The 12,883-nt window shown below is 40.0% G+C and overlaps 2 protein-coding genes across 5 annotated transcripts; one reads left to right on the plus strand and one right to left on the minus strand.

Annotated features, from left to right (window-relative positions):
* Positions 1–797: 797 nt before the first annotated feature.
* LOC104450474 lies at positions 798–2,955 on the plus strand. Its single transcript, XM_010065048.3, has 2 exons — positions 798–1,674; positions 2,206–2,955. Exons 1-2 carry the CDS (start codon positions 987–989, stop codon positions 2,868–2,870), a joined length of 1,353 nt encoding a protein of 450 aa, XP_010063350.2. The 5' UTR covers positions 798–986; the 3' UTR covers positions 2,871–2,955.
* A 1,791-nt stretch (positions 2,956–4,746) lies between these two features.
* On the minus strand, positions 4,747–9,700 carry LOC104450476 (pentatricopeptide repeat-containing protein At4g08210). Of its 4 annotated transcripts, none has more exons than XM_039315022.1 (3): positions 7,125–9,700; positions 6,888–7,044; positions 4,747–5,168 (listed from the first exon to the last, which is right to left on the minus strand). In XM_039315022.1, exon 1 carries the CDS (start codon positions 9,412–9,414, stop codon positions 7,339–7,341), a length of 2,076 nt encoding a protein of 691 aa, XP_039170956.1. In that variant the 5' UTR covers positions 9,415–9,700; the 3' UTR covers positions 4,747–5,168; positions 6,888–7,044; positions 7,125–7,338. The 4 variants fall into 4 exon arrangements, with proteins under 4 accessions (XP_039170956.1, XP_039170957.1, XP_010063351.2 ...); XM_039315023.1 differs by lacking the exon at positions 4,747–5,168 and adding an exon at positions 5,254–5,749; XM_010065049.3 differs by lacking the exon at positions 4,747–5,168 and adding an exon at positions 5,254–5,961.
* Between the last annotated feature and the right edge of the window lie 3,183 nt (positions 9,701–12,883).

Below are 12,883 nucleotides of genomic sequence, written 5' to 3' on the forward strand. Positions count from 1 at the left end.
GTATTAGGCATACAAAGTATTTGAGAAAGTATACAAAAGTTCATGTCGTTTGGCCATGCATCATTCAACACATCATGTTGTTTCGAATCATTGGGACCAACAAAGAATGTGTGTGATCATGTATGAAAATCTTCATGACCATTTGTCATTACTAACACAGCAACATACATAAAACTTGCGTTGGCAGCAATATTGCTAATATTGATTATGCTAAATCGGTTTAGGTTCGCATGAGAATCGTTCTTTTGGAACATAATAAATACATGCTCTTTTCAAAATTTTACATTTGAATGAGCCATTATAATGGATGTGCACGTGCATTAGAACTCTTCTGTAAAATGAATATTTCTTCACTCTACTAAATCTGCTCTTACAATCATAATCAGCCCTGTGAAAATAAAAAGTCTTGGCTCCCTTATTTATCTTTTGTCCCATAAACCATAGATAAGTTATCCGCATATTGTTATTTCATAACGAAAATTTTAATGCCTGATCAGTCACTCTTATCCCTTTCTGTGATGGTGAAATTCTACTGCTTTATTTGTTCGTGGACGGGAGGCAAAAGCCTAAACCCAAAACCGACTCATGAAAAACAGACTTTTGTGTACACAATGAAACGCTTAAAGGACCTTAAAAGAACCAACCGTAATAAATGCTCTATATACAACCTAGTTGTTAGTGTTCAACTTTGTTTTTGTTTTTTCTTTTTTGGGGTCTTTTTGGGGTTTTGTAAAATATACAATTTATGATTCCAAACTCCTAAGTTTGCGTAGGACCCCATGAGGCCCAATTATTTTTGTCACCTCTACAAAAAGCAGCTTCTCTCGTTACTCCCATCACTGGCCTCGCTTCACTCAGTCTCTCTAGAACCCAATCTGAAACCTAGTTCCATGCGAAACAAATCCTCAAGCTCAGCGGAAACGATCCACTAATTTTTCCTTCTTTTCTGTACCTCAAGCTATAGCGCCGCATTTATTTCTGCTCCAATGGCCAAGCCCAGAATCTCAAGAAAACCCCAAGAAACACACAAGACAGAGAGCAAAGATCTCCAGAAGCCAGAAAAATCATCCTCATGGACAGTAGTGAGGAGTTTCTTGAGCTTCAAGCATCTCCAAACACCGGAACAGCAACCGCTTGAGCCGGATAATAAGCAGCAGAAGCAGCAGAAGCAGCAAAACCAGAAGCAGAAGCAGCAACAAGAACAGGTAGCAGTTGTTGAAGAAAGCAGCAGAAAGTGCAAGAAAATGAAGTGCTCAGGTTCACTCTGCAGCAACACAAAGGTCATGCAGAAACCATCAGAAGTGGTCACCCCTGAAGCCCATAAGAGAAGGTCTTCAATGGGTTCGTTTAGCGGTTCTAGTAATAACACTAACCATAGCTCGAGTTCGAGCAGATCCATGAAAGTCCCTCTGCAAGAACTCAATGGGGTCGTGCCTTCTGCTACTTCATCGTCGCTCTCGGTGTCTTCCAATGGTTCCTCCTTTGGAGGGTCTCTCAGGGGAATGCCGTTCAGGAGATTTTCTGGCTGCTACGAGTGTCGAATGGTGGTCGATCCGGTTCTGGGTTTCACCAGAGACCCTTCTCTGAGATCCACCATCTGTTCTTGCCCCGACTGTGGCGAAATATTCATGAAACCCGACAATCTGGAGCTTCATCTTGCTGTTAGACATGCAGGTAACCCTATGCACGAGTCCCATAAGTATACAGTCCTGTTCAATTCGTTTCTCATTTTTGCTTTGGAAAGTGGTCATCCCATCATTGTGTTCGAGGGAGGGACATTCGAGGGCGCAGTTCCTACCAACTGAAAAGACACGGCTGTCGCGTGAGTCTGAATGGACTCCGTTTCCATTAGAATCTTAAAAAGTACGGTGTGAAGAGTCTTCTTCACAATGTGCGACTCGATGAAGGATCACCGCGACATCGTAATTTAAGATATTTAGCAGTAACAAGCTTGTAGAGAGCGCATCATAGTTGTTTCTTGTCGTTATAAAGAATTTAACTTTACTCCACACTGAGATTAGTGATCTAATCAAGTTTTCTGGGAATGCAGAAAATTTTTGTCTCTCCTTTCTCCAAAAACCAGAACTGGTCCTTGTAACTTGCTTTCAGTTTAGGCAGTCGCCTACCTCTGTTCTAGTTATGGCATATCTCATCAACTAACTCAACCAACGTCGTTTGAATCTTTTTGTTTTTCTTATTATGTAGTGTCCGAACTGGGTCCAGAGGACACGAGCAAGAACATTGTGGAGATCATATTCCAATCCAGCTGGTTAAAGAAACAAACACCCGTTTGCAAGATAGACAGGATCCTCAAAGTCCACAACACCCAAAAGACCATCTCCAAGTTCGAAGAGTACAGGGACTCCATCAAGGCCAAAGCCACCAAGAAGAACCCCCGTTGCATAGCTGATGGGAACGAGCTCCTTCGGTTCCACTGCACCATGTTCTCTTGCTCGCTGGGCCTCGACGGCTCCTCCAATCTCTGCAACTCGATACCGCAGTGCAACGTGTGCAACATAATCAGGAACGGGTTCAAGGTCGGCGAGGAGGGGATCTTGACCACTGCAACAAGTGGAAGAGCCCACGACAATGCGAGCTTGGTGATGAAAACAGAGGATGATGAGACGAGAGCCATGCTGGTGTGCAGGGTGATTGCAGGGAGGGTGAAGAAGAACATGGAAGGAAGCATGGAGGAGTATGACTCTGCGGCTGGGGCTTGTGGGTTGTACTCCAATTTGGATGAGTTGTATGTGTTCAATCCTAGAGCTATTTTGCCTTGCTTTGTCGTAATCTATAGGGGTACTAATAGTTTCTTCTTGCTTTCTCTTCCAGTTTTTTTTCACTTCCTTTTCTTTATCATGTTTTTCTGATTTGTTTTTCAGTTTTTCTATCTGCAATATCATGTTGAGGAAAGATTAACTGCACCTTTCCAATGCGTAAACTGCTCGGTGAAAATCTTTTCGTGCTGCTGTTGGGGGCTTCTTTTCTGTGAGATTTAATTTTGACAGGCTACTTGCATCATGAAGGAAAAATTTGAAAGGTCTCTGAAAGCATTAGTAATGCTTTTGCGACAAAAATCAATCGATTCGATCCTCACGGAGTACGCTTGTCCAAAAAAAATTCGAGAAGTGCAGCTTCACTTAGGCGAAACAGGGCAACCATGAGAAACAAAATGGTGCCAAATGACGAGGTAGTCAATAGCGGAGGTTCAAAGAAAGATGGAATGAAGTGCCAATGATAGCCAGGCATAGTAGAGTTTCCAGACAAAGAAGGGAAAAGTAATGGAAAGTTTTTCTTATTTACCTCAGAAAGTCTAATTCGACCATCGAGTCTCTTATTTAGTCCTATTCTTGATCAAATTTTGCCTCTCAAATTCCAAACAATATTCTGTTTCTCGTTGGTTTAAAGGGATAATCGGTTCCCATTTATTTTACATTTAAGATCAAAATATTAACCCAAGCTTGAAAAGCAGCCAATTCTCCCGCACGAGGTGAAGGAACTTCAAACTTGACGATGGTGCTGAGAAGAAACTACAAATTCAATCTAACTTTTTAGGTTGTGCCAGACCAGCTTCTGGTCCTGTTTTTGTTCCATGATAGTTGTCTCTTTTTTCCGGCATAGACAGTCGCGCATGGCCTTCTTGTTTTGTGATGTGCAGTTCCGCCATCTTCTTGACTCTTATTTTGTACTCATTATCTCATGATGTTCACTTTCTTGAACCTCGACAAGATTTTTAAGCAAGGGAGGATGGGCTCAATTAATGAGTGCTCTAATAGAGAAATCAGTGCACGTTGTGGCTTGGAAAACCAAAACCCTGGCACTCATCTTGAGATATTGTGTCTAGATAGTATCTTCTACACCTACTGATTATATCAGATTAAGAAAGGCCATGTACCCATATCGGTGTACGGCCTTTACATCAATTGACTCTTACAATTTCTAAAATTGAATTGACCCTGATAATTTGTGTATATATATATATATATATATATACCAGAAGACCTCGAGAATCGATACTGTGATGCACTAGTTAAGCATATATTTTTTTTATCTCTCTTGGAAATCTTGTATGCGCACTGATCAAATGCACTGTTACTGCGGAAAGTGCGGAATAGAGCTAAGTTAATCAATGAATTCAAAATACTGACATTAACAATAAGCAAGTCAAATCCCTATTTCTCTCTCCCTCTCTCACAGACACACATCAAGAGCAAACTTTGGCGCCAAAAGTGGAGCGGAGGGGCCACTAGGAAACATTTCTCTGGCCTTCGGTACTAAATTATTGTTTCCAACTTAGGAAAGAAAGAGTAAAAAGGAGGCAAAAAACATTGCCTTGCTCGAGAAAACTGAAAAAGAAGCTCATACTTGCGCAGGCTCAGCCCGCAATAGGGAAGGAGAGGTGGGATTGGTGAAATGATTGGGGAACGAAAGCAAAAGAACATTGGCATGGCAGAAGGGACTCCAACAAAGCCAACTAACAAAAGCATGACAACAGACCTGGTAGAAAGCAATGGATCAGACCCCATGTTCCTGTGTTTCATCCACAAGTTGTGAGGTCGGGCTTATTTGTCTTCTAGCGGGAGCAATCGTGGGACCATAACTATAATTGAAGAAAGACGAAGGGGACCGTTCATGTTCTGCCAATCAATGGGTAAATGAGTAAGGTGAACTATAATAAAGCAAACATAAGACGGGATGAACACGGTGCTCATTGACTTTCATTGAGATCAAGAAGTCCTAGTCATGTGGTAGAATAGGCCGTGCCCTATATGTAAAACATGTGATCTTCGTACATTTCTTAAATGTGCCAGACCGGTTTGTCTTGTATACTACTTTTGATAATCCTAAGCAAAGATGAATAAAGATAAATTAAAAATACCAAGAAAGGATGTAACTATAGCTCGGAACAAGCATCAATTTGCTGCGCTGCACTCCATGAAGAACTTGTACTGTTAATTGTCGAAGCCCTCTGATCATGTGATCTGCACTACATTTTAGGAGAAAGCTGAGATTACTCGTGACATGCACTGGAATAACAGAGCGAATGCCCAAAATGGATTCTTTTGCGTTGTGTCTTGGAGATTCAGCTAACCAGAAACAGTGATGTCATATCTGGGCGAAAAATTTAGTCTCGATCGACTTTAGTTCCTCTACGTCATGCTATGAATCTATAATGACACAATCAAGCATGGTTTTGGGTCAGCACAGTGAATTGACAATCACTCCCAAATCAAGCATGCCGCAGTTAAGCCATTAAAAAGCCAAGCTACTTCCAAGGCATAATTAAATTTCACCAGGCTTTCATTTCCTGCCACGTACAGAAGGAAACATGCGAACACAGCCACCATCCGACCAAAAAAAAAAAAAAAAAAAAAACGGCCACCAAGACTTATTAATGTGATGTTAACAAGTCCAGAACCTGGATACCAACACCTTAGGTTGAAAATTTGCAAGGACAACCTTGTCCTATCTAAATATAGGCTTCTCTGGTGTGGCAACTACCGACGGATTTAAAGGCCTTGATGTCATTCACAGCGCCACAGACACAGGGATAAACCACAATAGAACCACCCCAAAATGGGAGGCTTTTCTTTGTTCCCGCATCATCTGTGGTTGTTTGGTGCATATTTACATTTCCCTCTGAAGGAAGAGAGGTTGGCTCTAGAATATGTTTACACCAGGGTTGGATGAGACTAGCATGAATTCCATGGACAGCTACAAAGGAAAAAGGCTTGCAGGCCACAAGCTTCTGCAAGACAGAAATTCCTCTACTTAGAATGATCTAGCGAATGCCAGCACTGGTGTTTCAGGAAAGATTTACGATAGAATCATGTTGGTCTAGACGCGTGAGTGTTGTCTAAGAACCATATCCATCAGCTGATGTACGACCCTGAGCCTAACTGAATATGAGCCACAGTCGAAGTGGTCCTGAACAGGCATTCGGTGCCCATCTCTGACTTTCTGGACATAAGAAAGGATAACGTTCAAGGAAGTTTCAATCTCGAAGAAATCACGTGATATGCCAATAAGACATCCATGCCTTGTAAAAAAGAGTTCAAAAACGAGGTGCTGTAATTTAAATTTGAAACCATGCAGATGCTGATGCACACAGAAACATTTCTGCTTTATCCGAAACTTAAAATGTCTATTGTAATTAAATGAAGGACACAATTTTATTGAGAATGAGAACCATCAATTAATGACAACCAAAATTGCAACTGATTGCAAGTCCTTTTCTCATTCACTATCTTCTTAAGGACTTGCAAAACCAATCTGCTTTATCTGAAACTTAAAATGTCTATTGTAATTAAATGAAGGACACAATTTTTTTGAGAGTGAGAACCATCAATTAGTGACAACCAAAATTGCAACTGATTGCAAGTCCTTTTCTAATTCACTATCTTCTTGAGGACTTGCAAAATCAATCTAGATTTACTCTCTCGTCCAAAGTTGTCTTTCTTCAAATGATTAATTTGAATGGTCTTAGTGCATGCATGTAATTACATCTATATGTGCACTGACACATTATAACAATAAGTGCCATTTTTGTATGTGCACGCGGACTGTTGAAGAGAAATAGCCTTGCAATTTTTCCCATTTCTTTTCAACATTGCTTCCACTTTCTAGTTCGGAATATACAAACTGTAAGGCTACATGTTAAAAAAATACATCCACTATGAAAATGAAAATAAAATCGTTTTCTGTTTTGTTAATGAAGAGTCCCTAGGACATTGGCTTCCGCCATCTTAAAGAGCTCTGTTGCTGATTATCAAGTCAGGTTTCTTCATTTGCAAACAAACCTTCAAACATAAAGGAGACACTGTAGCCACACCACAATGACTCTGTTTTAGGACACCAAAAAGGAGAAATTAGGAATTTCAATTTACCTCTGAATTTGGTGCATAATGTAGCTGCAAAGCAGCACCTGCCAGATTGTGCTTCTCAGATATCAAGTCCTTGACTCCTTACAAACTCAATGTGGTGAATAGCATATTTGTGTGCCTATTGAGGCATAGGCCAATATGACATGTCTTCTTCACTTCTCTATAAGCATCTTAGATGAATTAATCACAGAGGGTGACACTCATAAATCTCAATTAGAAAGAAGAGGGAAGTTTGGGTACCTCTAAAGTGACGTAGAAACATTTTAAGATAATGCCAAGAGGCATATCCTGGTAGAGTTTCTACTAGCTTTTCTGGTACTATAGGAAGCATCTGCATCTTCCTTCTATTTGATCGCTCAATTCACTGCAGAAGGAGCTATCTAGTATTTTGAACCCTGAAAGTCATTTTTGCATAAATTCAAAGCTCTGTTACGCATGCTGGAAATCAAGACTTCTAGGTTGAAATCTCCACCCAGCTTTTTCCAGCTTCTTTGGTCCCCAGTTTCTTAGCAGATTTTCGCACTTTGGTCAGGTTTGCCCACATACCCAGTGTTGCATAGACATTCGACAGCATCACATATATTGAAGGGTCTTCCGGAGAGATTGCAAGGAGGTTCTCTGCAATGCCATCAACTAGTTCAGTTTTACCGTGACTTGCACAAGCCTCCAGCAACGAGCACCATATGGTTTTATCAGGTTTAAATGGCATGCTGGAAATTAACTTTTCTGCCTCTTCAAAATGACCAAATTGACCAAGAAGATCGACCATGCAGTAGTAATGCTCACAATGAGGTACCAGTCCATGTTCACTTCCCATGGAACTGAATACTGTTTTTGCCTCTTCAATCAGACCGGCATGTCTACAGGCTGCAAGAACAGCCAAGAAGGTAACTTCATTGGGCTTTTGCCCTGTTTGTAACATCTCATAGAACAACTTAATTGCCTCCATTGCTCGTCCATTTTGTGCACAACCCATAATAATTGCCGTCCAACAAACAGTGCCCTTTATCAAAGTGCTGCCAAATAATTTTAAGCCCTCCTCAATGTCGCCACATTTTGAATACATATCGATTAGAGACGTAACAGTAACCTCCTCTAGTTCATACCCACTCTTGACACTCAAAGCATGCACCTGTTTGCCATTTCTGATAGATGCTAAACTTGAACAGATTTTTATAATACATGAAATTACAAACTCATCCACATACACACCTGAAGCCATCATTTCCCTAAACAATGAGAGAGCAAACAAGTCGTACCCCATTTTTGCACACCCCGCAATCAAGCCGGACCATGCCAAAATATCTCTCTGTGGAAGTAGGTCAAACAATCTCAGTGCAATCTGAATATTTCCTTGCTTTGCATATAAATCTACAAGAATGCTTCCAACAATATAGTCCAATTCATATCCACTGGCAACAACTAAAGCATGTAATTGAAGCGTAAGTCCCAAGTTAAGCAAGTTGAAGCAGGCCTTCAAACCACTGCTGAAGGTGTAAGAATTCATGCGCACCCCTGACCAGTAAATTTCCAAGAGAAGTTTGAGAGCAGCCCTGTTGTGTCCACAGGCAACATATCCAGAAAGTATGGAATTATAAAGGGCCAAAATCTCATGATCTGAAAATCTGAATCTCATGCACTCGTCAAACACTCTGAGTGCATCACCTAGTTCATCACATTGAGAATACATATCAACTAGCGCTGATGCAGAGTAACAACTAGATTCCAGGCCCGACTTAATCAAGTAATTATGAGCTTGTTGCCCAAAAGCTAGCAAACCGAGAGAACCACAAGTTTTGAGGGCACAGGAGAATGTGAAACCATCAAGCTCTAAACCTTGGTGGTGCATCATATGAACATAATCCAGTGCCTGCGGGCTTCCCTGATCTGCAAAACCAGCAACGATGCTGTTCCAAGAGACAACATTCCGGCCCGGCATCTGATGAAACAAACTCAATGCCTCGTCCATTAAACCTTCTTCACAGTACCCGAAGATCATAGTATTCCATGAAACCGATGTCTTCTGCGATATTTCTCCAAAAACCCTCCTGGCATCACTCACACTCCCGCACCTGACGTACATGTTGATAAGGGAGTTCATCAAAACAGTGTCAGACTCCAGTTTAGCTGCGGAAATCCTGCTGTGGAGCCTTCTACCCAAATCAAGATCACCCAAGAGACCGCAAGCTTTAACAACTGCAGAGTACACGAACTCATTGGGCGTCTCTGATCCGGACTCCAACATTCGGTGGTACAATCCGAGAGCAACCTCAGGCTCTCCCGCATTAGCATAGGTGGAAACCATAGTCCCCCAGGTGACCAGATTCTTGTAGGGCATACCATCAAACAGCTTATGCGCATCGCCCAGTTCGTTAGAACCCACGTACATGGAGATCAGATTGTTGGCGAAATACACGTCACCCGAAAGCCCAAGCCTGATCACCAGAGCGTGAACGGATCTTCCGGGTTTGAGAGCTCGAAAGCGCCGGCAATGGCGCAGAGCCCCCACGAGACTGCTGCTCAAGTCCATCACTTCCCCTGAAGCTTCAAGAAACTAACTTTGTAACTTCATTGCGCTGGGGAGCTCACTATAAAACAATTCAAGCAGTCTGAAATTCTGAATGGCCGCGAAGCTCAAGTTTCGAGAAGGAGTTCCATGAACTGGGCAGGGCAGCATTGCAGGATCGGTCAACTCGTTAAGCCCTGCTGGTTGAGACGAACTGCTAGGCATGCAAGCATTTTTATGAGCTCCTGCTCAAACCCGACACGTGCGCATCGATCTCATAAAACTCAGCTGCACATAATAAGCAGAAAGAGAGACATTACGGACGGTACAAAAGTGACACAAGGCTATACGAGGAGGCTTCTATGATGAGGTCATCTCTTGCACAATAAAGGTCTAAAACTTATGTTGAAAGTACAATTTCATTGAAATCAAGTCCGAAAATTTGCCATAAAGTTACAATTAAATCTTAAAATTTTCAAAAAATGTAATAAGATTCTAAAATTATCGAGTTGGTATAATTAATTCATTCCATTAATCCCGTCCAACATAATAAACTGAAAATGCTAACAAATTTTAGGGTTTAATTGTACCGACTTGATAACTTTTAGGATTTGATTACATTAATTTGATAAATTTTAGGCCTTAATTGCATTTTTGAAAAAAATTAAGACTCAAATGTATTGATTAAATTGTATTCTTTTTTTTTTTTTAAGTTTTAGAACTCAATCATACTTTTTTAATTTTAAGATTTTCAATATACTTATCCCTAATAACATCATATATATTATGTTTTCAGTGGTATAACACATGCATCATTAGTAAAAAGTAGCTCATTTGAGTTTCTCGGACTTAGATCCTTTACTTATGAAAGAAAATTAGCCTTCTTGGGGTACACCTTACATATTGGTGATAAGCCTTATTTTGTCGAGGTTAATTTTCTTATTTAAATAAATCAAAATATCAAAGATAAAGTGTGCAAATAAATGGTAACTTCTTTTTTTAAATTCCAGGTAAATGAAGCTTCGAATGTTGTACACCATTAAGTAGAATCAGCATTAGTAAAGCTATTTAACATTTTGTCACAAACGATGAAAGAGTAATTACATTTACCAAGAATAAGTTATTTTCACCGCAAACAACCTATATTTGCAAAGAGCGACCATTATTCATCGAGAAGAAGTAGCATTTACCGAAGAACAATTAAGGCTTCCACCATCGTAAATGCAAGTTATTCTTAAATAACTACAAGCTGTTCTAAGTAAAACCAAGCTATTCTCCGTAATTATAAATTGCTTGTGATAAAAAAAAAATCAGTTACAAAAAATTAACGTGACATTATTGACACAACAGCGATGTAATAAGTAAAAAGCTTATTTGAAATTATAGTGGCTTGAAATAAATAATATATATATATATATATATATATATATATATTACTATGAAAAATAAAGGTTTATCGTGAACTCATATACTTTAAGAACAAATAAATCAAGTTTACCACTGGCGTAGGTGTAATGTATTCTAAAAAATGCGAGTTGTTCTCGGTCTATGACATTTGCTCAAGATAGAAGTAGTCTTCGTTCCGAGTTCCACGTTTATAAATTTTCTAAATTTTTAATTTTGCGCTCAATTTTTTTCTTAAAAATAAATACTGTTATGTAATTTGGCCTCTCATTGTGCGGCGTTTCATCAAAAACTATTGTAACTCATGGGTTCGTTTGCCTTAAATGAGACCTTTTACCATGCATGAATTCATATAGCGCACGTCTACTGGAAAGGGTAACTTAAGTCCTGTTTGGTAACATTTTCAAGAATAATTGATTTTGTTTTTTTATTTTCCAGAAAAGAAAAACAGAATTTGGTTTGATAAATTTTTTATTCCGGGAACATAAATTTGTTATTTTGTTTAGAATCAAGAAATAGAAAAAAATTGTTTCTTGTTCTTGAGAATAATTTCTAGAATCAAGTGTAATTTTTTTTTCTTCTTCTTTCTTTTGGCTAATCGGCCAAACGAGGGTTGGCGATGCCAAGCCATGGTGAGGCTCGTTAGTTCGAGCATCACTTTGTGGTTGGTTCTTCTTTCTTTTGGCTGATCGCCAAACGAGGGTTGGCGATCGTTTGGCGATGCCAAGCCATGGTGAGGCTCGTTAGTTCGAGCATCACTATGGTTGGGCAAAGTCGACCTCGCCTAGATTTGGCGAGGTCAAGTTTGCCCAACCATTGGCGTCGGTGTTGGCCTCACTAGGCCAAGGCGAGGCTGAGGCTTGCGTTGACCAAGCAAGCCTTTGGTAAGCTTGTCAAACCTTGTCTAGCCGATCATTTGCCACCACCGTAGCCAGCGACTAGCCACAAAGGAGGAAGAAGAAGAGAAAAATAATAAAGATATAATAAAAGTATTAAAAAATTAAAATAACAAAAAATTTAAGAATTCTACCTAACGCATTACCAAATGCCTTAAAAAAACTCAAAAATTATTTTTAAGAATAAAAATAAAAAGAAAACATTTTTGAATAAAAATTGTTCTAAAAAACAGAATAATTACCAAAAGTGTCCTTAGTATGCAAGTGAAGAAATGGAGGCTGAGATTATATATGTAATTTTTTCATGGGAGAGATATGATCTGATGCGATGAGTAGACGTCGCCAGTAGAAACCCTGGAGTTAAGAGATCAAATTCATTCTCCATGACATAGAGTGACATTTGTTGCATACAAATTGCGCAATCCCAAGATTTCCATAACCAGAACAAGAATATGCATAATTGAGTAGAAAGATTAACGTTCCTGTTTTGGGATCCATCGTTCTTGAAACGGAAGTAAACACAATGTTCCATGTGCAAGTCCTTCTCCTCTATTGCTTTCCGTATCACTGGCTCAATAAGGCGGCCCCTCGGCGTTAGGTAAAGGAGCTCTCTAGCTTTCCGTATCACTGGATCAATGAGGCGGCCCCTCACGTTTAGCGTTAGGTAAACGCTCTTTAGGTGATGATATATGTGAGAAATTATGGTTAGATGATAGACTTGAGCGCTCCTTAGGTGATGATATATGTGAGAAATTATGGTTAGATGATAGACTTGAGCACTATTTATAGAGTTTCCAGCTAGGCCTCCTTATTACGGGCTAGGCTCAACTCGGCCCACACTAGCTAGTCCCATATTAGACTAATTAAGAAACCTTCTATGTCACCTTAGACCAACCTTGTTTTACGGTAACCGTAAAAACAGTAAATTACAATATCAATTAATTTAATCCACATTAGGAAAACTCTTACATTATTGGCACAAGCAGATAGTCCATGCCTGAGGAGAAATGCAGGTGAACGAACACTGACAATGTAGATGGCGAGGACCATGGACTTGGGTATGATGCATTGTGAAGATGGTCGGTCTGTCGGAGGGACGCCATCAAAGAATGCATCTGCTTTGCTTATTGTCATCCCCATTGATAACCAAAATCATCCAAACCACACTGAGAGAAGAGAGAGAGGCTGTCCCA

This window comes from Eucalyptus grandis, chromosome 6 (assembly GCF_016545825.1).
Source record: "Eucalyptus grandis isolate ANBG69807.140 chromosome 6, ASM1654582v1, whole genome shotgun sequence".
NCBI classification, from domain to species: domain Eukaryota; kingdom Viridiplantae; phylum Streptophyta; class Magnoliopsida; order Myrtales; family Myrtaceae; genus Eucalyptus; species Eucalyptus grandis.